Source organism: Portunus trituberculatus, chromosome 29, assembly GCF_017591435.1.
Source record: "Portunus trituberculatus isolate SZX2019 chromosome 29, ASM1759143v1, whole genome shotgun sequence".
Classification (NCBI taxonomy): Eukaryota; Metazoa; Arthropoda; class Malacostraca; order Decapoda; family Portunidae; genus Portunus; species Portunus trituberculatus.
Genome location: NC_059283.1, coordinates 10,018,319 through 10,039,905, shown reverse-complemented (window position 1 = coordinate 10,039,905; position 21,587 = coordinate 10,018,319). Strand labels below are relative to the sequence as shown.

At 36.5% G+C, this 21,587-nt stretch overlaps 1 protein-coding gene and 2 long non-coding RNA genes across 10 annotated transcripts in view; 2 read left to right on the top strand and 1 right to left on the bottom strand.

The window, feature by feature from the left end:
- LOC123510433 overlaps positions 1 to 1,108 on the top strand; it is a 173,172-nt gene extending 172,064 nt beyond the window's left edge. For 4 of the 6 annotated variants that reach the window (XR_006676500.1, XR_006676499.1, XR_006676502.1 and 1 more), the window contains one exon: positions 505 to 1,108. This is a non-coding gene — a long non-coding RNA (uncharacterized LOC123510433). The remainder of the gene's footprint in view (positions 1 to 504) is intronic. The other 2 variants (XR_006676497.1, XR_006676498.1) reach the window with 1 other exon arrangement.
- Positions 281 to 3,861, bottom strand: LOC123510432. Of its 2 annotated transcripts, XR_006676495.1 has the most exons (3): positions 3,632 to 3,861; positions 923 to 1,020; positions 281 to 809 (listed from the first exon to the last, which is right to left on the bottom strand). It is a non-coding gene; the product is annotated as an uncharacterized LOC123510432 (long non-coding RNA). The 2 variants fall into 2 exon arrangements; XR_006676496.1 differs by having other exon boundaries at positions 281 to 1,020.
- A 2,539-nt stretch (positions 3,862 to 6,400) lies between these two features.
- Positions 6,401 to 14,269, top strand: LOC123510430. Of its 2 annotated transcripts, XM_045265616.1 has the most exons (9): positions 6,401 to 6,534; positions 7,087 to 7,426; positions 7,581 to 7,718; positions 9,252 to 9,890; positions 9,971 to 10,081; positions 10,205 to 10,334; positions 10,448 to 10,679; positions 11,061 to 11,507; positions 12,617 to 14,269. In XM_045265616.1, exons 2-9 carry the CDS (start codon positions 7,343 to 7,345, stop codon positions 12,843 to 12,845), a joined length of 2,010 nt encoding a protein of 669 aa, XP_045121551.1. In that variant the 5' UTR covers positions 6,401 to 6,534; positions 7,087 to 7,342; the 3' UTR covers positions 12,846 to 14,269. The 2 variants fall into 2 exon arrangements, with proteins under 2 accessions (XP_045121551.1, XP_045121552.1); XM_045265617.1 differs by lacking the exons at positions 6,401 to 6,534; positions 11,061 to 11,507 and having other exon boundaries at positions 6,546 to 7,426.
- The last annotated feature ends 7,318 nt before the right edge of the window (positions 14,270 to 21,587 follow it).

Genomic DNA, 21,587 nt, shown 5'->3' with positions numbered 1-21,587 from the left:
TGACCCTGGCGCAGTGCTGTGATGAGACTCATGTTATCAGAGAGTGAGTGAGTGAGAGTGAGTGTGTTTAGAAGTTTGTGTTTGATTAGAAGTTTGTGTATGACTAATCAATATCTCCCGTTTTTGTCTTTGTCCCTCCCCTAAAAGCAACTTGGGTTGGTGTGTCTGCCACGTCCCACCCGCCTCGTGGGGAGGGACCTGCAAATTATTCGTTAAACTAATTAGTCTACTTTTCAGGGTCCGTCCTTCTTCACTTCTTGGGGATAAAGGAATCAATTGCTATTCATGTTATTTATTTTTTTCCTATTATTATATTATATATATAATTACAAGACATGGCAAAGTAGTGTATATTGCTTTTTTACAACCTTTATTTCTTTCTACTTGTACATCAATTATATATATATATATATATATATATGGCAGAGTACATTTGAGCTTTTCTTTAAATATTATATATCACTAGCAACTTCTGAAGTTTAAAACACGTCTTTCTTTCCATAGTGTTCCCAGCCTCAACAGCAACACCACGATTTCTTGACCACCAATCTCATTGCGCTGACGTGTGGCTTGGTTCATTCACAGCTCCATCTACTATACAACTGCGATGATGAAGACACTCACTCCACTTGTACTTGAAGACAGCCAGGATTGACAGAGCTGGGTGCTCTTCAGCAGTGATGATAGATGGGCCAACTAGAGTAACGAGCTGGGTGGAGCACCCGCTGAAGAGAGCAGTGATGATGGACGGGTCAACTCGGAGACCAGGAATGACAGGCAGCAGAGTCCATCCTTACTCATCTCCAACTCTTGTGACGACAAAAGTTTCAATCAGTCAAGATTCCAAATGGCTGACAGGCACCAAGCAGGGTTCACTGTCCACTTCATCTCTCTCTTACACCACTTCTCAAAGCTACAATACCTGCCAGCTCGCGAAGGGGTTGTTGGGCTGCGGTGGTGGCCTAATCTTTGTTGTATCAGGGAAGCAGGCAGTCAGTCCTTCACTCTCCTGCATCAATCCTGCAAGCAAAGAGTTCTTAGGGATAAACTCTGGTAAACCCACCACCAACAGAATCTATACATAATGAATAAAGTAGTATTAAAAGTATAGCATTATGGTACTTACTATATTTCTTATCAAACCATAAACATCACCGATCTATCTCTAAACTACGATCTATTTCTAAACTAGACTGGCAATTACTCCAGACACAACCGCACACAGCAAGAAATGCTATGTGATGGAAACGTGTACCAGTAATAGAAGCCATAATGGGAATATACGAGTGAAATGGGAGAAGAGATTATAATATAATAAAAAAAGAAAGACAGACCTGGGCATGGTTATACAATACAATTTGACCCCAGGACACCTAAATGGTTATTTACTTCAACATACAGGATGCTAACAAATATCATCAGCATTGAGTAATCAGAGTATGATTAAAAAAACATCATAACCACTATGATAAGACCCAGACTTGAAAATTCAGCAGTGGTCTCCACACATGCAAATGGAATAAGATCATGAAGGAACATTAAGAATTTTAGTTTTCCACATAGAGGACGATAGACACCTGGAACGAATCTAGTGAAGAGAATGTAACAGCAGAAAGTGCATAAATTTAAAGAAAAGTTGGATAAAATTACAATAATTGAGATAGGTCTCTGAGCCCAATTAGAACACACACACACACACACACAAACCCCCCCCACACACAACAAACACAACACAACACAACACACACACACACACACACAGTACGCCATTTCGTCTGTAAAAATAATTGCCGTCGGACTGCTGTCACTGAAAATATATCTGACGTCACACTCTTCAACTCCGCAATCGCGTTTAACTCATCATAAGTGGAGACGGCGTAGCACCCACGCTCCACCACACGCGGCATTGACCTCTGTCAAGTGCCAACACAATACTATGCACGTCCCACCTCTGCAAACCGCGCACAGTGAATTAAGCAGTGGTCAAGGAATCTACAATATACATTCACTGGCGGTGGTCTAGCAATTATACAAGTCTATCCGAGAGAGAGAGAGAGAGAGAGAGAGAGAGAGAGAGAGAGAGAGAGAGAGAGAGAGAGAGAGAGAGAGAGAGAGAGAGAGAGAGAGAGAGAGAGAGAGAGAAACATAATGAATACGTACAGTACCTCGCCATTACGTTTCACTTTAGTGTAACAATACGGTCTAAGGCAAGTTTATGCAGCCGTAGAGTATAATATTACCCCGAGACAGGACTAACAATAGCTGCACATAGAACTAGTGATGTTCCGCTAGGAACGCTCTATAAGACCAAAAAACTTACTGCTACTTTTTTTTTTTTTTTTTGTATTTCGTTCAACCAGCAAAACATACAGGCTCCAACTTCTCGCAAATGACATTCTAACAATGCTTCACAGCACCACGTGAATCACATCACTGCATAACACCTAACAACCGACTAATTAGTACTTTAAAATACTCATTTAAATCCCAGAACCAAATCAAACATGTACACCAATCTACCTTATCTCATATTTCAAGCAACCAACGCACGAGGAATCACTGCCAAGTTGTATGAACTCAATTACCAATCATCACACACACACACACACACACACATCGCGTAGTGTAGTGTTTAGCACGTTCGACTCACAATCGAGAGGGCCGGGTTCGAGTCCCGGTAAGCGACGAGGCAAATGGGCAAGCTTCTTAATGTCTTGCCCCTGTTCACCTAGCAGTAAATAGGTACGGGATGTAACTCGAGGGGTTGTGGCCTCGCTTTCCCGGTGTGTGTTGATGTGGTCTCAGTCCTACCCGATGATCGGTCTATGAGCTCTGAGCTCGCTCCGTAATGGGGAAGACTGGCTGGGTGACCAGCAGACGACCGAGGTGAATTACACACACACACACACACACACACACACACACACACACACACACACGGTAGCTCAGTGGTTAGAGCGCTGGCTTCACAAGCCAGAGGACCGGGGTTCGATTCCTCGGCCGGGTGGAGATATTTGGGCGTCTCTTTTCACGTGTAGCCCCTGTTCACCTAGCAGTGAGTAGGTACGGGATGTAAATCGAGAAGTTGTGACCTTGTTCTCCCGGTGTTTGGTGTGTGCCTCGTCTCAGGCATATCCGACGATCGGAAATAATGAGCTCTGAGCTCGTTCCGTAGGGTAACGTCTGGCTGTCTCGTCAGACACTGCAGCCGACCAAACAGTGAAACACACAGACCTGACACCCTACACAGTAAATCATATCACTATCACCACATACTTCATACAAATCACCATCCATCAATGTGACAACTAAATGCATACACTATACACCACATCCATAACCTAACGTCATTATTTCCTCTGCACCCTACACCAGCGACACTCACACAGTGACAGACCATGGACTGTAGCTGCCTACACAAGTAGGTACCCTACACAAGTACGTAGACAGCAGTCGTCACTCACTCGAGTCTGCCACTGCAACGTGTCATTGGGGTACCACTCTACCTGTGACTACTCCGAACACCACTAAAGGATTCCACCATTTGAAATAGCATGTGCTACCTCTACCTTAATCAATCAAGGTATCACAACAGGGGTGCACTAAGAAATACAGCTCCGGCAATACTCACAATTAATGTGACGAGGCAGGACACCCAACATATGGTTGCGTGTCTTCCCAGGACACAGACCATCCCCCGCGCTGATCTTTGCCCAACACCACGGCCCGACAGTGGAGCCGCTAGCCAAGGGAAAGATAATAACGTGGCTCCTGTCAAACCTGTCACATTCCAATGAAACTGCTGCTGACGCTGCCCACGTCGGCCCAGCTGGCCTGGAATCTGACGTGGAGCCCAACAGGTGCGCAGAGAATATTGCGCACGCCGCATGGCAAATGACAAACGCCATGCGTTGCCCACACCTAACAATTTGGCCACCATTGATATTGAATGCTTATAGATCATAGATGTGTATAAATGCACACACAGATACAATAATAATAATCATTAATTACAACAGAAAATATGACATTGAGATCGGGAATCACAATACACAATACCCCGCATGGCAAATGACAAACGGCATGCGTGGCCGACACCAACTGCTTACCAACGGTATTGAATGCTTACAAATCATGTTATTTATAATATATATATATATATATATATATATATATATATATATATATATATATAGAGAGAGAGAGAGAGAGAGAGAGAGAGAGAGAGAGAGAGAGAGAGAGAGAGAGAGAGAGAGAGAGAGAGAGAGAGAGAGAGAGAGAGAGAGAGAGTACAATAATAATGATCACAAATTACACACAAAATGTAACATTGAGATCAGAAATCTCAGTTCAGTACTTTTGTTTTTGTTTCACATGAGCTTTTAGAATCATTGAAATGAGAGAAGAGACGTGACATTGTCAAAGAATTTGTAGAGGACATACACACACACACACACACACACACACACACACACACACGGCCCGGTAGCTCAGTGGTTAGAGCGCTCGCTTCACAAGCCAGATGACCGGGGTTCGATTCCCCGTCCGGGTAGAGATATTTGGGTGTGTCTCCTTTCATGTGTAACCCCTGTTCACCTAGCAGTGAGTAGGTACGGGATGTAAATCGAGGAGTTGTGACCTTGTTGTCCCGGTGTTTGGTGTGTGCCTGGTCTCAGGACTATCCGAAGATCGGAAATAATGAGTTCTGAGCTCGTTCCGTAAGGTAACGTCTGGCTATCTCGTCAGAGACTGCAGCAGATCAAACAGTGAATTACACACACACAGATGAGATCATGGCAAGACGACCATGAATGAGATCATGGCAAGACGACCGTGTTTCAACTCGCAACTGTTGAATTTACTGTTCTCGTGTGGCGTGTGTCGGCAGACTCACCATCCAGATAATCTAGACCATGGTTGTGGTGTGGTGCGCGAGTAGGATAATTTTTTTAGTGTCATCTTTACGAAGTGAATGAATAGGACGTACTCACCACAGAGGCACAGCAAAATAAAGAGCTGTGGCATGTTATCTAAATGAAACAACACTGAACAGGTTATAATTTGAGCACAGCTAGTAGTAATATTACATCGTGGTACATGATGAAAGGAAACTCTTTTTTTTCTTCCAAAACTAACATGCTTTGTTGAACAATAGATATTTACTATTATGGCACTGCAATAAAATAGTCACATGGCGCATGATCAAATTGGAGAAATTTCCTTATATTGAACTACTTCAGTACTGGGGACGCATTTTTTTCCCACGAGTTTTGTGTATGATTTGACCATTTTAATGACATTAGGGAGGATCTATGAAGGTCAGAAGATAAATGGCCAGTCTCCACTATTTTAATTCCCTTCATAAGTTTCTGAAGCTGCATAAAATCACCAAATAGTAAGCAGAATGAATATGGAAACGCGGCATGGTACTGAAGGGATTAAGACCGATCAGAAAAATAAAAGGAAGGAGAAAAAAAAAAAACGGCGGCAAAATTATATGACCAAATAGGAAATTAAATGGAGTAAACATTAAGACATTCGGGTCACTTGTTACGAATTCACGAAAGGTCAAGAAAAGTCAGAGGGATCAAAATTCGCACGATGCAGAGGACACTTAGGAGGCAGTGCACGATTCGCAGCACATCGGAGCCCAGCGGACCTTCCACCAGTTACCCACACTGACGCATTGACGCTCCCACCACCATCACAAAACGTGCCTCTACATCACACTAGATTAACAAGTTTCTGACGTCACTTCCATGATATACTCTCTCTCTCTCTCTCTCTCTCTCTCTCTCTCTCTCTCTCTCTCTCTCTCTCTCTCCTTCCTGCCACCTCTCCCTCTCGATCCCCATCTCCCTTCCTCCCTCTCCTCCTCTTTCCCTCTCCCTCCCTCTCTGCAACAAACAAACAAAAGCCCAGCTTAAAGAAATGGGTGGTAACATTTACGACAAACACACTATGTCTTGCAAGTGACTACGCAGCCGCAGGACCTCTTACATTGCGCAAAGTGCCACTTACCCACTTAACGCCGAGCGAAGGAGGATCAGTGACATAAGCGGCAGGGGAATGATTCATTTCTAAATCGAGCTGAAGGAGGACAATGCTTACTGTGACGAGGCGTGAACACTATCGAGGTCATAATGCAAGGCGCCCAGAGAAAGATGGTATTAATGCATCTTGAAATCACTTCTTCATATATATATATATATATATATATATATATATATATATATATATATATATATATATATATATATATATATATATATATATATATATATATTTGTTGCCTGATTGAATAATCAAAAGGGAAAGGGAGAAATGAGGTAGCTTAAGAACACATGTAGGGTTCAGAGGGGAGAAAGGAGAGGGAAAGGATTGGGAGGTGGGTAGGAGACGAAGGATCACAGTGAGGGAGGAAGGTTGCATGTGGTAACAGTTGAGTGGAGGGTGGGAAGAAGCGACACGAGGCGGTGAGAGGTTCTCACAAGCGTCACTGTGCTGGTGACCGTCTTGTTGGTTGGCAGTGAGGTGACTATAACAGCTCATCAAATACAAAGTTTTAACTTAAGTAACGAAGTGGATGATAGAAGCTGGTCCTGTATTGTGCTGCATATAATAACTTAACTTTACGACGTAATGATATCGTTCAATTCATATACATATAACAACTTCCCATACACGAGATCGAGACGCTTACCATTTGAACTTAAAGGATTTTTCGAGTTCGGCAAATTTTGTGCGATCATCAGTGTCACTAACCCACTGTGACCAGTGCATCTGATATTTTGTAAAACTGTAAAGCATCAGCAAACTTGACAGTTATTGATCGATAAATTGGCATCATGCAAAACAAGTCTGATGCAAAAGTATCCATTAGCAAAACATTGCGTTGGTGACAACAAACCTTGCTCATTATTAATACTGCAGGGAATATCACTCATTAATGATGTACAAAAATGTTATTACTTATCTTGTAGAACACATTGATCAAACAATTGCAAACGATAATTTGAAATGAATGGAAACACTAAATGCCGATGAATAACCAGTTTGTACTAATTGAACTTTATGATCTCCAAGAGGAAAGCGACACCAGCACAGAGACCACAGGACAGGAGGGACTTTGTGAGTGTAACCTAAGAGGGATGAGAGGGGATCCACCAGGCGCCGGCAGTGCGACGTGACGCCCGCCCAGCTGTAGCTTTCCCCTCATAACCTATAATAGTCTGCCCCCAGCGTCCACAACAGAGGATCTTCCTGGCTGGCTCGTTGCTTTCTTTCCATATCAGTGTGTGTCTGTGCGAGACATGTATCTTTCACAGCAGTAGCAGGAAAGATGAGGCTATCTGTGAGGTTCTGTGTGGCGGTAGTAGCCGCTCTGAGTGTGGTAGTGGCGGTTGAACACGTGGAGGCCCGGGAGGTATGTTTGCTCTTCTGTTTCTTAAAGACGTGTGTTTTCAACATTCCTGTCTCCATAATGAACAATTCACGTATATCTGTGTGATATATACACACTATAGGGGTGACAGGCAACTTACGTCACGCCCGTCACACCTCACGCGTCTATCCCTCAGATAAGTAACAACGACAGGAATTTTGTATCACCACGTCTTCCCGAGAGGTTGACACGTCTCCCATATAGTCACATTTCCTCCGACGCGCAGAGACGTCAGCGGCCCCGCCAGCACATTCACTCCAGACCCTACACACAGGTGAGGTGCAAACAACATTAATCTTTCACATATTCTAAACAACCTAGAAGCAGAATAAAAAATCCATTTATGCAATAAGTGATATATATATATATATATATATATATATATATATATATATATATATATATATATATATATATATATATATATATATATATATATATATATATATATATATATATATATATATATATATATATATATATATATATATATATATATATATATATATATATATATATATATATATATATATATATATATATATATATATATATATATATATATATATATATATATATATATATATATATATATATATATATATATATATATATATATATATATATATATATATATATATATATATATATATATATATATATATATATATATATATATATATATATATATATATATATATATATATATATATATATATATATATATATATATATATATATATATATATATATATATATATATATATATATATATATATATATATATATATATATATATATATATATATATATATATATATATATATATATATATATATATATATATATATATATATATATATATATATATATATATATATATATATATATATATATATATATATATATATATATATATATATATATATATATATATATATATATATATATATATATATATATATATATATATATATATATATATATATATATATATATATATATATATATATATATATATATATATATATATATATATATATATATATATATATATATATATATATATATATATATATATATATATATATATATATATATATATATATATATATATATATATATATATATATATATATATATATATATATATATATATATATATATATATATATATATATATATATATATATATATATATATATATATATATATATATATATATATATATATATATATATATATATATATATATATATATATATATATATATATATATATATATATATATATATATATATATATATATATATATATATATATATATATATATATATATATATATATATATATATATATATATATATATATATATATATATATATATATATATATATATATATATATATATATATATATATATATATATATATATATATATATATATATATATATATATATATATATATATATATATATATATATATATATATATATATATATATATATATATATATATATATATATATATATATATATATATATATATATATATATATATATATATATATATATATATATATATATATATATATATATATATATATATATATATATATATATATATATATATATATATATATATATATATATATATATATATATATATATATATATTCATATATATATATATATATATATATATATATATATATATATATATATTAATATATACATATATGTATATATATATATATATATATATATATATATATTTTTTTTTTTTTTTTTTTTTTTTTTTTTTTAGGAAGGGTTAGATGAACGTACTGCTTACCTAGCCAGTCAACGCCTCGTGAGCAGGTACCATTTTTCACGTGGGCAGGCAGACACCAAAAATGCTCACACTGTTGCAACGATTCGACATGAGCCAAGAGTAGAGCAGCATGTGAGAATCAGCATCACAGAGCCTCCAATAATACAAGGCTCTACACATGACCCAGCAGCATCAGCCTCGAGAACCCACACCACTGGGGATGAAAGCTACTCACGTGTACACCAGATGGGTCCCTACACTACACACGAACGTCGACGCCATCCCTATGCTCGAGATTCTTACGATTCAAGAAACCGCTCAGCCTCGAGGGACAGACTATACGGAATTCCGGAGCAGCATGCTGGTATTGACAACAAAGTATCGCATGGTGATGACAGGATGAATCACACATCCCTGGCAGCAGGAATAGGAGAGCAAGTGCAAAATGCATTGTTAGCCACCTCCATCAGGCCAGAGAGACCCTCACATAATCGCCACATGGCACCCACGACACGGACACTCTCAAGCCTCACCAGGGAGCCTTCCGTGACACTTACAAGTGGTTTGTCTAGGGAACTAGACGCTGCAGATAAACATCCATCAAAAGCAAATGATGAAAGTGAAAACGACTTGGTAAGTATTTTCATGCAGTTAATCTTTGAGGCCAATGGAATGTGCTACCATAATGCACTGATGTGTTCATATTGCTGCAGCAACTTCAGGATTGGCCAGACCGATGTTGTGGAAGCAGAGTGCCTTTTGATCCTCGCACCGGCACGCCCACCGGGGCTTTCCAGCGAGTGGCGGCAGCCGGATCTTTAAAGGTGGGAGTGTATGTATATACAACAATACTTATATCTAAGGCACTAATTATATACTGTTGGATGATACGTGTATGTTTAAGACCAAACACAGGATGGTAGTTGGTACGCGCTTGTCTGGTGTAGGTGGTGAGAGTGCCTGCCCAGGACAGTTTCCCTCCCAGCGAAGTGCGGGACCTGGTAGCGACTCCTCTTGACCCCCACACACTGTCTCTTACCTGGACGGCTCCAGGAGGGGATCTTGACTCTGGCACAGGTGTGATAGAATTAAATAAGCTAGCTAATTACGTGGTGAAGTAAAGGACAGTGGCGCCACAGCCAGCCACACTGGCGGGGAGGATTAACGAGTCCTATATACATTCTATTCAGCTTCGGGCTACATCATCCGTCTCAGTGTAACACGACACGACCTGCAGGAATCCCAGTTTGATGCAGCTCCCGAGGACACCGTGCTACGGACTTCCGAGGCGCTGACGGAGGCAGGAGTGTACCAACCTGCAGGGACTCGTGTGGGTGTAGAGGTGCCCCTAGCGAGGCCACTCCAGAGAGGTCACATCTACTACGTGGCGTTCAGGGCTCTGGACGATAATGGGCATTCCAGGTTAGACATTTACCTCTCGTTGCTAACTGACAAGGATCTATCACTACCACGTTGTGTCATCACTTACAACATTCACAACACATCACTACGATCAGACATCAAACCCTTCCTCATGCATAACCAACAACTTCAGTCTTTCTTTAATTTTCTCTCATTCTGTAATTACCTGTACCGTTATTAAATCAGTAGTTTAAGTTGGAGTCTGAAAATATCTTGTGTTTAGAAATCCCTAGTAATGATGTTTAAGTAGATTATAACACTGCAAATTTGAGTGTGTGAATGGGCACTGCATGACCTTACTGAGACACCTTAACGCCATTCACATTAAGCTCTTATAAGGTTAGCTATTTCTTACCTCATTAACGCAGCTTTATTTGGTAGCCATGTATCCAACGTGGCTCGGTTCACTATTCTTGGATCCTCTACGGTCAACAACTCTGCTGCCAGCAACAGCGTGCCACCCACGCACGAGAGAATCCATACGCAGGTACAGGACGCTCCCGGAACAACCGCCTTGCGTGGGTCCACTCGCACAAAAGGCGAATTTCATAGAGAAGCAACACGAACAGCACCGTTACCAGGTTCCAACACGGCAAGTGGCCAACAGAGAGAGCAAATCAGGGGAGGAATCAGCGAAGAGCAAAGTCTTCGATCCGTCACACCTCAGGCTGCTTTGGTACCTGAGCCAAGCGAGTCTGAGGGATCCGAGAATCAACGAAAGCGAAAAAAGGATCGTAAGAAGAAAAACAAAAGAGCCAAGAGAAGGAAGGATGGAAGAAGGAACGGAAGGAGAAGGGATGGCAGGCAGCGCGAAGGGACCAGTGACACGTCAGTATGGAATTCTCATATAATTAAGGATATATACGCCGAGCTTGACCGATGGAACGAGTCTTAAGGTTCAGACAATAACCGTACGGAGCTTCGGCAATTAAGAAATCAAGTTTATACACTAACTTAATGCTGTAAAGATAACGTATGCATACCTTTCCAACTCGACAAAGGAAGGCGCATGACTCGATCCGATTGTTGGTTGTCAAAATGTGATTTGCTTCGTAAGTGCATGATTTTCTTTACTTGATTGACTTTTGATATATATATATATATATATATATATATATATATATATATATATATATATATATATATATATATATATATATATATATATATATATATATATATATATATATATATATATATATATATTTTTTTTTTTTTTTTTGTGGTACGTTGAAAACTGACAAGTTAACAAATCCCTTTGCTCCAGTATCTACTACTTCACCTACAGAAAGTCAATGTTTGCTGTGCGTTGTAGTTATCTCATGCCAGCCTCCAGAATGGTGAGCCACTTCTTTCTTTTAATTTAAATAAATGTATTGTCTAGAATCAAAGTTGTCAAGCTTGGTGAAAGTCGGTTCAGCTAAACACTTGAAATATATAAATCAACTCATATGCTCGTAATATTCAACAAATCCTTAGTGAATTACTCATGAGAGCGTGTACACTTACACAAATACTGTTTAATATCCTGCGATTACTCTACTTAGTGCAGGTCCTGATTGTGACTCGTTGTTCTACTTGAGAGTGATTCGATTCAACAGTGATTAGAAATGACACAGTTACTTTACAAGTATACGTTTAAGTCGTTGAATAATTTTCGTAACATTACGTAAGTACGCTGGATATACTTTAGTTAAGGAAAAAATGGTATAATATATATATATATATATATATATATATATATATATATATATATATATATATATATATATATATATGTGTGTGTGTGTGTGTGTGTGTGTGTCGAGTTAAAGAGTCTTCCAGCAGTTATAGGTAATTTGACATATGTAATTCCAAGAGATGATATGAACTGAAAACAAGTTGTATTCCTTGGTTGAGGATCAGGTGATGTGTATCTCAGTGGGTGCCGTTTACAGATCCACTCAAGACTCTGAGGAGGAGTGTGAGCCTCTATACAGCCTCCCAAGCCAAGAGGAGCCTGTCCGCCTTTGTCAGGCACATCGTTCCCTGGCCCTTGCCATCACTTACTTGATTCAGAACAACGAGCACCACTACCTGGACTACCTGTCGGCAGCGTTACATTCTCTGGAGCAGAAAATGCAGCCTTCATGGAGGGCAGAAACGCGGCGGCCGCAGGGGCAGTGAAGGGCGCCGGGGAGCTGCTTACCTCAATCCGTCAGGGCATTTTTCTTAAGCTACTATATACTGTAACAACCCGACTTCTCTTACTATCCATTTTGTTTTCTTTAGTTGTATTCCTGCGCATTAAAATCAATCAACTTGTCACCCCATCTCGTACGCTGTGACAGGTCTGTTAACTGTAAGACCAGAGTAATCTCACAGGGCAGCCATGTAAACGTTTCCAAGCTGCTCCTTTGGAATGACTAACTACTGTGGAATGAATACGCGTGCACCTTCTCAATAAAGATAGACCTGACTGTTCTCCAGCAGTGACGGCGCAATAAGAAGTACGAGTATTTCACGATTTCTCTTATGAAATTTAAAGAAAAACTCACAATATACAACCAAAGCAACACTGAATTTTCAAGTGTAGTACCTTATTTTCATCACGCACTCGCACACCTACTTGGCCACGTGTTATACTTTCATGATATTGGCAAGTTGTTAAAAAAAATAAAATAAAATAAAATAACTGCCATTGTCATTAACTTTTTAAAGTAACACACACACACACACACACACACAAGGAGGCACAGTTAGTCTTCGTAGTTGTAGTTTCCGTAGCAATACCCCTGAATGGATAATAGGTTTACACTTGATACTCTTCTCTGACCTTCAGCTTTCTCGCTACAGTACGGTTGTAGCGCCACCGCTTCTGGGTCTCCGGTCAGCTAGTCATGGGGTCAACAGTGAATGAAATAAAAAAAAAAAGAAAACCCAAATTATGTCTTCATTATTTAATGTGAAGTCGCTCTTCCACCAAAATAACATTCAATTTTATAAATAAATGAAACATGAAAATAACAACATTTTTGAAATCATACGGATGATTATATTAACAATGTTATGGAGATATGGTCGTGCTAAATCATCACTCAACAGCGTGGTGCTATGTAATGGCCAGGACTGATTGCAATGTAAGCACTTCAAGTCAATATCATCTGTATTAAGTTTTATTTATACCCACACACATTAGTGAAGGCCTCAAAGTCAATTTAGATGTACTACTTAGTACTTTATCCCTAAGATTTATGTTATCTGTCAATTATATTCTTGATTATGTATGAATTTAATTTCTGAATTTCAACAGACCACTCAAACTAATTCCTGAGGAAAGTTGTTACTAAACTTTCACTGTGGTCATGTTTTGCTTTCACACAACTGATGAACTTCAGCCCCATTTTATGACAGCAACTGCTTAAAAATAAATAGAAATAAAAAGAAAAATACAAAATAAATACTGATGTTACAGAGCACCAAGCCTCTGTTCTGCCTAACCTCAACACCACAACTGTCTGTGTGATCAAAGACACACGTGCTAACATTCACTTACCAATGTAAATGAATTCTTGTTCACATACTGTGTGAAAATATAATTGAAAATTACATTTGCATATACAAGGTACCTTACAGAGTCTTACATTAACATATGGCTCAAGACTAGCTTGTGTTACAGCATATATGAAGAAACAAAAGGCTTAACAATGAGAAGTATTTGTTGTCATGACTAGGGTGCAGTATAAAGTTATTATAAAACTGGCTGACTTGGTTCAACCCTTGGGTGACCGGGCTAGTCAACCATAACGCATCATTGAGCAAGGTGGCACATGGCAGAAGAGGGTGGAAACAAAAGCAGCAGTAATAAGCAAGGTCTAGGTGACTAAGATGTAGTGTCTAGAGAAAGTACAATCATCAAGATTTAAAATGGGAAGATAAGTTCTTACAGCTTTTAACAAGTGGAAGAGAAAAGAATTTTAACTAAACAAGGTAATTAATATTCTACAATTAAGTTTTCATCAGCTGTATAACCAACAACACATATATATACATATGACTGGGTGATACTGTACACATAAAGTAATAATGGAAGATAAATAATAATGATAATAATAATAATAATGGTAATAATAATAATAATAATAATAATAATAGTAATAATAATAATAATAAAGAAATGCCATGGTGCTCAAGGTATGTAACTTTAACTCTATACAAACATATAATGCGTGCCAATTAGATCACAGAATGGGGAATGATGGGGCTCTTGTATGAGGTTAGTATTTACACATTTGTGAAAATATGTTAATGGACAGTGTCTAGCCGTAACTAATGAATAACTAAAGACCTTAACTATTTCAAATCAGAAGTGGATGCATAATTTCTTTAATGCACCTTGTAACAAACTGTTTGAATATACAGCAGCAAATTGAAAAGAAAATGAAGCTTCATATTACAAATTTCACTGTTAGGTAATCCCAGCAGTTCAGGTTGATCAGCAGTCAATTGGAGGTATTTTGACAAGGGGAGCAAAACTAAAACAAGGAAGGATGGTTAGCAGAATAAATAGCAATGGTGGACCAAACTACCTTTATAGAATTTAAGAATGCGGTCTGATCAATTTATGACATTCGTAAAGATCAACATCAGCTATTTTTCTCAAAAATATAATGTACTTCATATACAAAAACTGAGCATTACAAAAGAATGAGTCCTTTAAGCATATACAGCAGTTTTAGGGGCAAAGAGCATAAAGTTTGTGTCATAAAGTCTTCTGTGGCAGTCAGGGAGCCTTGTCACTCAAGCATACACTAATTGTTTTGTGAGCATTACTAAAAATTTCACTAAGGCTGCTAGTTAGGCCTTCATAAGCCAAGAGAGTGGTTTTGTATAGTAACAGTCACTTCCTGCCAGGTGGTCAAAGAAGTGACTTCTGTAGGTCACAGTGGTCCTCGACAGAGCCACCATGACTCTGAAGGCGGACTCAAAGCTACCTCAGATTGACACGTGCAAGCTAGGGAATGTGTTTTCTGGATTTATTATTGTGGATAAGTTCACAATATTGAGTGTTATCACATTTGTACAAGACATATTTCACAGATAAAGGTCAGTAAAAAATTAGTTAAAACTGGGTACAGAACACCGAAGCAACAGGGGTTGTGGGCTCTGTGCGGGTCCTTCTTCAGTGGACGGTGGAAGCCGGTGTCCACAGCCAGCAGGGAGGTGTTACATGGAATACTAGAGACATTACTTCACTCTATGATTATGGTGGAGGATCTCTGTCTGCCTTCTCCCACACACTGCTCACGTCTGAGGCCAGAATGGTGCGATACTGACAGGCTACTTACAAAGCCAAAACTTTAGATCACCTGAGTTTCAATAGTGTTCGTTTTCATGATTCTACAAATAATCTAATTTTATTAAGCAAAGCGATAAGAAGCTTATTTTTAGATTTAAATGTGATAAGGCTACTTGATTATATATCTACTGAATATAATATAATAAGTTAGTAAGACTAGAATAAGCTTAGCTTAGCTTATAGATTGATTTTGACTCTGAAAACAAGTATGCTGCCAACTTTTCCAGGGCCAAGGTAGATTTGAGATGTAAAGCATTTGTAGTTTGGCTTCCTTTCTTTGCCATCTGCTTCAAAAATTTATATTACTGTAAAACGTATATCTTATATAACAAGTTTTGCAAAATGTCATTGTCCTACATTTTCTTCATATATTTTTGAAAATAATTTCTGGGCAGTCCAACCATCAAGTTCATCGGCCACATCGCACACGGTCGAGCTGGACAGGTCTCGGCAACACACATGGCAACTGACCACTTGACACACAGACACTGAACATAACTTACAAATGTACAAATTCATCTTGGTTTCATCATGAGAATGAGTAACAGACATATCTAACAATGGGGTCAAGTGATGGATGCATGTCTCAACAATGCTAATGGTCCCATGAAATTTTCCCTAATGAGTATGTAGTATGTGTTAATCATACCAAGATTGAAAAAAATTTATTGTGTGTTCTGTGTTCTGCTGTCCAGTGGTGAAGTGGCTCAGTTCATTATGCATGGTTGAAATCTGGTAATCTGGTCTTGATCAATGGTGTATATCAGTATTATTGATCACTATTGTATTTGTAAATTTCACCTTAGGTTTAAATTGCATTGATTAAAAACAATATTTATAGATTACTCTGTGATATACAAGATTATATGCCTAAACAATAAAGATGTACTGGAACATGCTAACATGTTAAAGCTGGGACAGTGATGGATAAAACCTTGTCCCTACGTGCACCAACTCACTTCTCCCCTGTCGTTGTGACTCCTAAGTAAAGTCTACTTGTGCCTGGAGCACAGATCTTAGAGAAGCACCTTTCTGGGCTATATATACAGGTATGTACAAACTGTCAGTTTTCTAACACTGTTAGTGCACCAATGACAGTTGGGTGTGTGTATATAAACATAAGTGACAATATCTATGCAGTTAGCAGGGACAGGTACAATATCTCATCTTGCCAGGCGAGTGAGTGATCCAAGTTTGTCACAACCTGGTGGTCACATAATTATATACAAGACCAGTGGGGTCCAAGGCAACCAGGGGTATGGTAAAAGAAAAGTGAGGATCAGAGGACATGGCAGAATAGACGAGAGGCCATATTACCTGAAGAAAATTTGAAGATCTGTTTCATAGGATGTTATTCTTTTAAAGAAAGACCACAATTATCACAAAGAAATAGTGAATGACCACAACTGCAGAAACTAAGGAATTGTTTTAGAAAATCATATCACCAAAAGAATACCTCAAGAAAAACAAAAAGAAAAACAATGCAGGGACTACAGTGAGGGAAATATCATTTGAACATTATAGTTATGTATAACTATTAACAAATAAAGGGAAGAATCATGCAGTCAGCTATGGGAAATAATTAATAAGCAAATAGTAAATAAAAAGATTATAAACAAATAAATAATGAAAAGTAAATTTTGGATGAGATGGTGTTTAACTTGACAAGGTGTAGCTCCTCATGTTTGAAGTGATCTTTAGCACTGTATACAGCCATCACCAACAACAAAATCACAATGTTCAACAGATTGAAGACACTTGAAAGGTAAATGATGAACTGCAAATCAATGACTCCTCAACTGTAGATGATGGTTAGGGAAACCACACTGATGAAAGCAAGCATTTTTTGTGTTACAAAAATAGTACCTCTGTATTTCAGATTTTAATAAAGTCTGATTGCAATTATTGGTGCTTTAAGTTTTTTTTTTCATATCAAATGTCAAGATAAGAAATTTGAAGCGCAAAATTATCTTGCAGAGAAAAGAATTCAAACATTGATGTTAAAGCAAAACAAAACCTGGTCCACCAAATGAAAAAGAACTGCAACAAATATAGTATATTTAAGTTGTGAAGGTATGAAAAAGGAATTGTTAACATCCAGTAAAGGTTCAGAAAAAAAAAAAAAAAAAATTTAAATAAAACAATAACACATGCTATAGAAACAAAGAAAATATCAAATAGATTTGATAAACCAAGTTACATTCTGTCAGCAAAGAGCAAAGGCCAAAAAGGTACCTGGCTAGATGCAGTTAAAAAAAATATTAGCATTAGCCAACAACATGTAACAACCACACTAGATAACAATTAAACAGAGAGGGACAGGCCCTGTGGAATATTGGAAGGCTGAAGGCACAGAAACACTCTGGTATAGGGTTAAGGGCAACTGTTCAATCCTGTTGCAGGGAATTGGGATAAATGCTTTCTTCACAAGGATTAGGAATGACTCTTTCTTTCCACAGGCCATCTGCACTTATTTCTTTTCAGTGTGTCTGTTTCACCTTAGCCATGTCGGTTTACAAACTCTTCATTAAAGAGTACAACTTTCTTTCAACAAAGTAACAAGAATTATTCAACTGCAATATCCTAGTCAATATCACACTTTGCTAAGATTTTATATATATATATATATATATATATATATATATATATATATATATATATATATATATATATATATATATATATATATATATTTTCTTATGATCATAAAAATATTACTTTCTACATCTATTACAACAACCAATCAATGTGTGAATAAGAAAAGGACTTAATTCAGTAAGTGGCTGCTTCACAAACTCCATTGTAATAAAAAAAAAATAATGTGAATTAAATTATTATAGCTTTTATCCTTGTAATGAAAATAACCTACATATTAAATTGTGTACTAATATTTAAGAACTTCACAAAAAAGTGATAATTTACATCAGCTTTGCAATGGTGCTGCTCATGCTATTCAAATAAAAAAAAAAAATAAATAAAAAAAAATAAAATAAAAAAAAAATTGTTTCTAAGGATTTTGGCACCATCCTAAAAATACATTATATATATATATATATATATATATATATATATATATATATATATATATATATATATATATATATATATATATATATATATATATATATATATATATATATATATATATATATATATATATATATATATATATATATATATATATATATATATATATATATATATATATATATATATATATATATATATATATATATATATATATATATATATATATATATATATATATATATATATATATATATATATAATGATCAAACTGAAGTACATATCAAGAATACATTTTTATAATCCTACTTCTAATCAGTGAAATCTGGTACTAAAGTGTTGACATATTGCCAAGTAATGTTACAAGTGGTTCAGTTATTTTACAAGAAATTTTAAATCTGTCTTTCCAATTCCAAACAATGCATTATTTTGTTTTCAAAATCGTACATCAATTCATGTTGACTTATCTGGATTTTGTTTCAAAATGTTCTCTCTAAAAATATATTTTGCAACTGTAGATGACAACAGCCATAGAGTGTGTGCCTCATATCAAATATGAGGCAGATATTCACGTTATTCATATTCCTAATATGAAATTTTGCTTACCAGAAATACACTGCTATATTAATTTGAATATAGTTTTTTTCGACATATATTTCTTTCTTCTTCACTAGCTTTGTATCTAATTGATTTGCTTACAATTTTAATGAATTGTTTTATCATAAATATAAAGATAAAACATACAATTTTCTACAGAAACATCATGCAAATAATTTCTTTAGCAGGAATCCCACATTACTTTAACACAATTCCATTCACTGAAGTCATTGGTGCAATTATTTTCAAAACACAGGTTGTATAAAGAAGTGCACAATACATATTCATGTCAAAAGTGCATTTGTTCTGACTTATTTAACCAAGATATACAAGGAACCTGAGACGAGGTACAGCATGTATATGTTAGGTAGTGTTTGCATCGTTATATAATATGTAAGCAATATCTGTCTCATAGAACAGGTAAATACAAATGGGCAATTACTTTTATATACTTATCAGGAAAATTATAGCACATACAATTTGATGACATCACATTCCCACCTTAACAAGATGAGTTGATGTACAATTTTGAAGAGAAAGTAATTCAACAAAACAGGTTTGTATTGGCCCAACCCTCAGTCCAGCCCGAGCTGCAGCTGGGACGAGGCACCGCCACAACACTGCAGCTGCACTTTGTCGATTGCTTGCTGTGGTGCTTCAACCATATTTCTTCAAAACCTTTTCACACATTAAATTTCCCACTACATTTAAAAACAACTGTGTTTGCAGCAGCCTCTTTCTTTTCTATTCCTCTAATGTTTTATCTTGTTTATAATTTTACAATGACACTACAATATTTCAGCAGCAGGTGAAAGCAGACATTAATAAATGGAGTGGCCAATCTTTCATAATGAAAGAGTCAACATCACTAGTGACGAGAGAGAGAGAGAGAGAGAGAGAGAGAGAGAGAGAGAGAGAGAGAGAGAGAGAGAGAGAGAGAGAGAGAGAGAGAGAGAGAGAGAGAGAGAGAGAGAGAGAGAGAGAGAGAGAGAGAGAGAGAGAGAGAGAGAGAGAGAGAGAGAGAGAGAGAGCGCCACTGCAAAGTGATTCAGACATCCACATGGATGTCAAAATACTACCGAGATCCTAGATTAGATAAACTTAAATACTACAAGAATGGTTATGCAACATTTTGATGCATCAACATATTCGTAGAGTTTCCAGACATATACAGCTGTAAGAGATTAGAGAAACTCCTGAGTTCTTGTATATGAGGACTCAAGTGTCTAGTTACTGACTGAAATGTAATCTGTGTGTTAATTCCAATATGATGAACAATATTTGCACTATGAACATCAACCACACATAGTTCCAAATTTTGTTGTGTATGAAGGTAAATTTGAGAAATATGGACTTGTCTCAATTTTGGTTTTGTTGAAGGTGATAAAGAATGACAGTACAGTTCATTGGATTTAAAGCATAAAATATTATATATGGCACCAAGCAGGACAGCTTTAATGTGATTCTAAATATCATGGGTCCTTTCTTTTGTGTGATTCCAAATAGGTCTTATCTTACTCTGTATTAAGCCAGCAGATCATACTGAGTGCTGTAGAATTTAGAGCTCTCTGGAGGCATTCACAAACACAATAATAGGAAGGAGAAAACAAAGTCCATAAAAATAATGCTATTTTGAAATAATCTATGAATTTAACTCTTAGAAAAAATAAAGGAAATCTCTCTATATTTTAATTAGTTTTGTTGTGTGGAAACTATGTAAAATGTTTCCAATTCTTCACATTTGGATGAACTGTGTATAGCTTTCAGTACTGCAATTTTTTTTCTTTATTTTTATGTTATCTGGATATATCTGATGAAATATCAACCAGGAAGAGACTGTTGTTTTTTTCTATCTACTAATTTTGTATCATGTCAAGAGAAGTCTGAATAAAAATAATCACGGTCTCCTGTGTAGCAATACGTATGTGTGAAAGAAAATCCATAAG

Bases quoted from the DNA above. Each gene is read 5' to 3' on its own strand.
- LOC123510430 (XM_045265616.1), top strand. From the start codon at position 7,343: ATGAGGCTATCTGTGAGGTTCTGTGTGGCGGTAGTAGCCGCTCTGAGT. The intron at 10,082-10,204 runs GTGGGAGTGTAT...TGTCTGGTGTAG, and splicing joins CGGCAGCCGGATCTTTAAAG to GTGGTGAGAGTGCCTGCCCA. The intron at 11,508-12,616 runs GTCAGTATGGAA...TGCCGTTTACAG, and splicing joins CGCGAAGGGACCAGTGACAC to ATCCACTCAAGACTCTGAGG.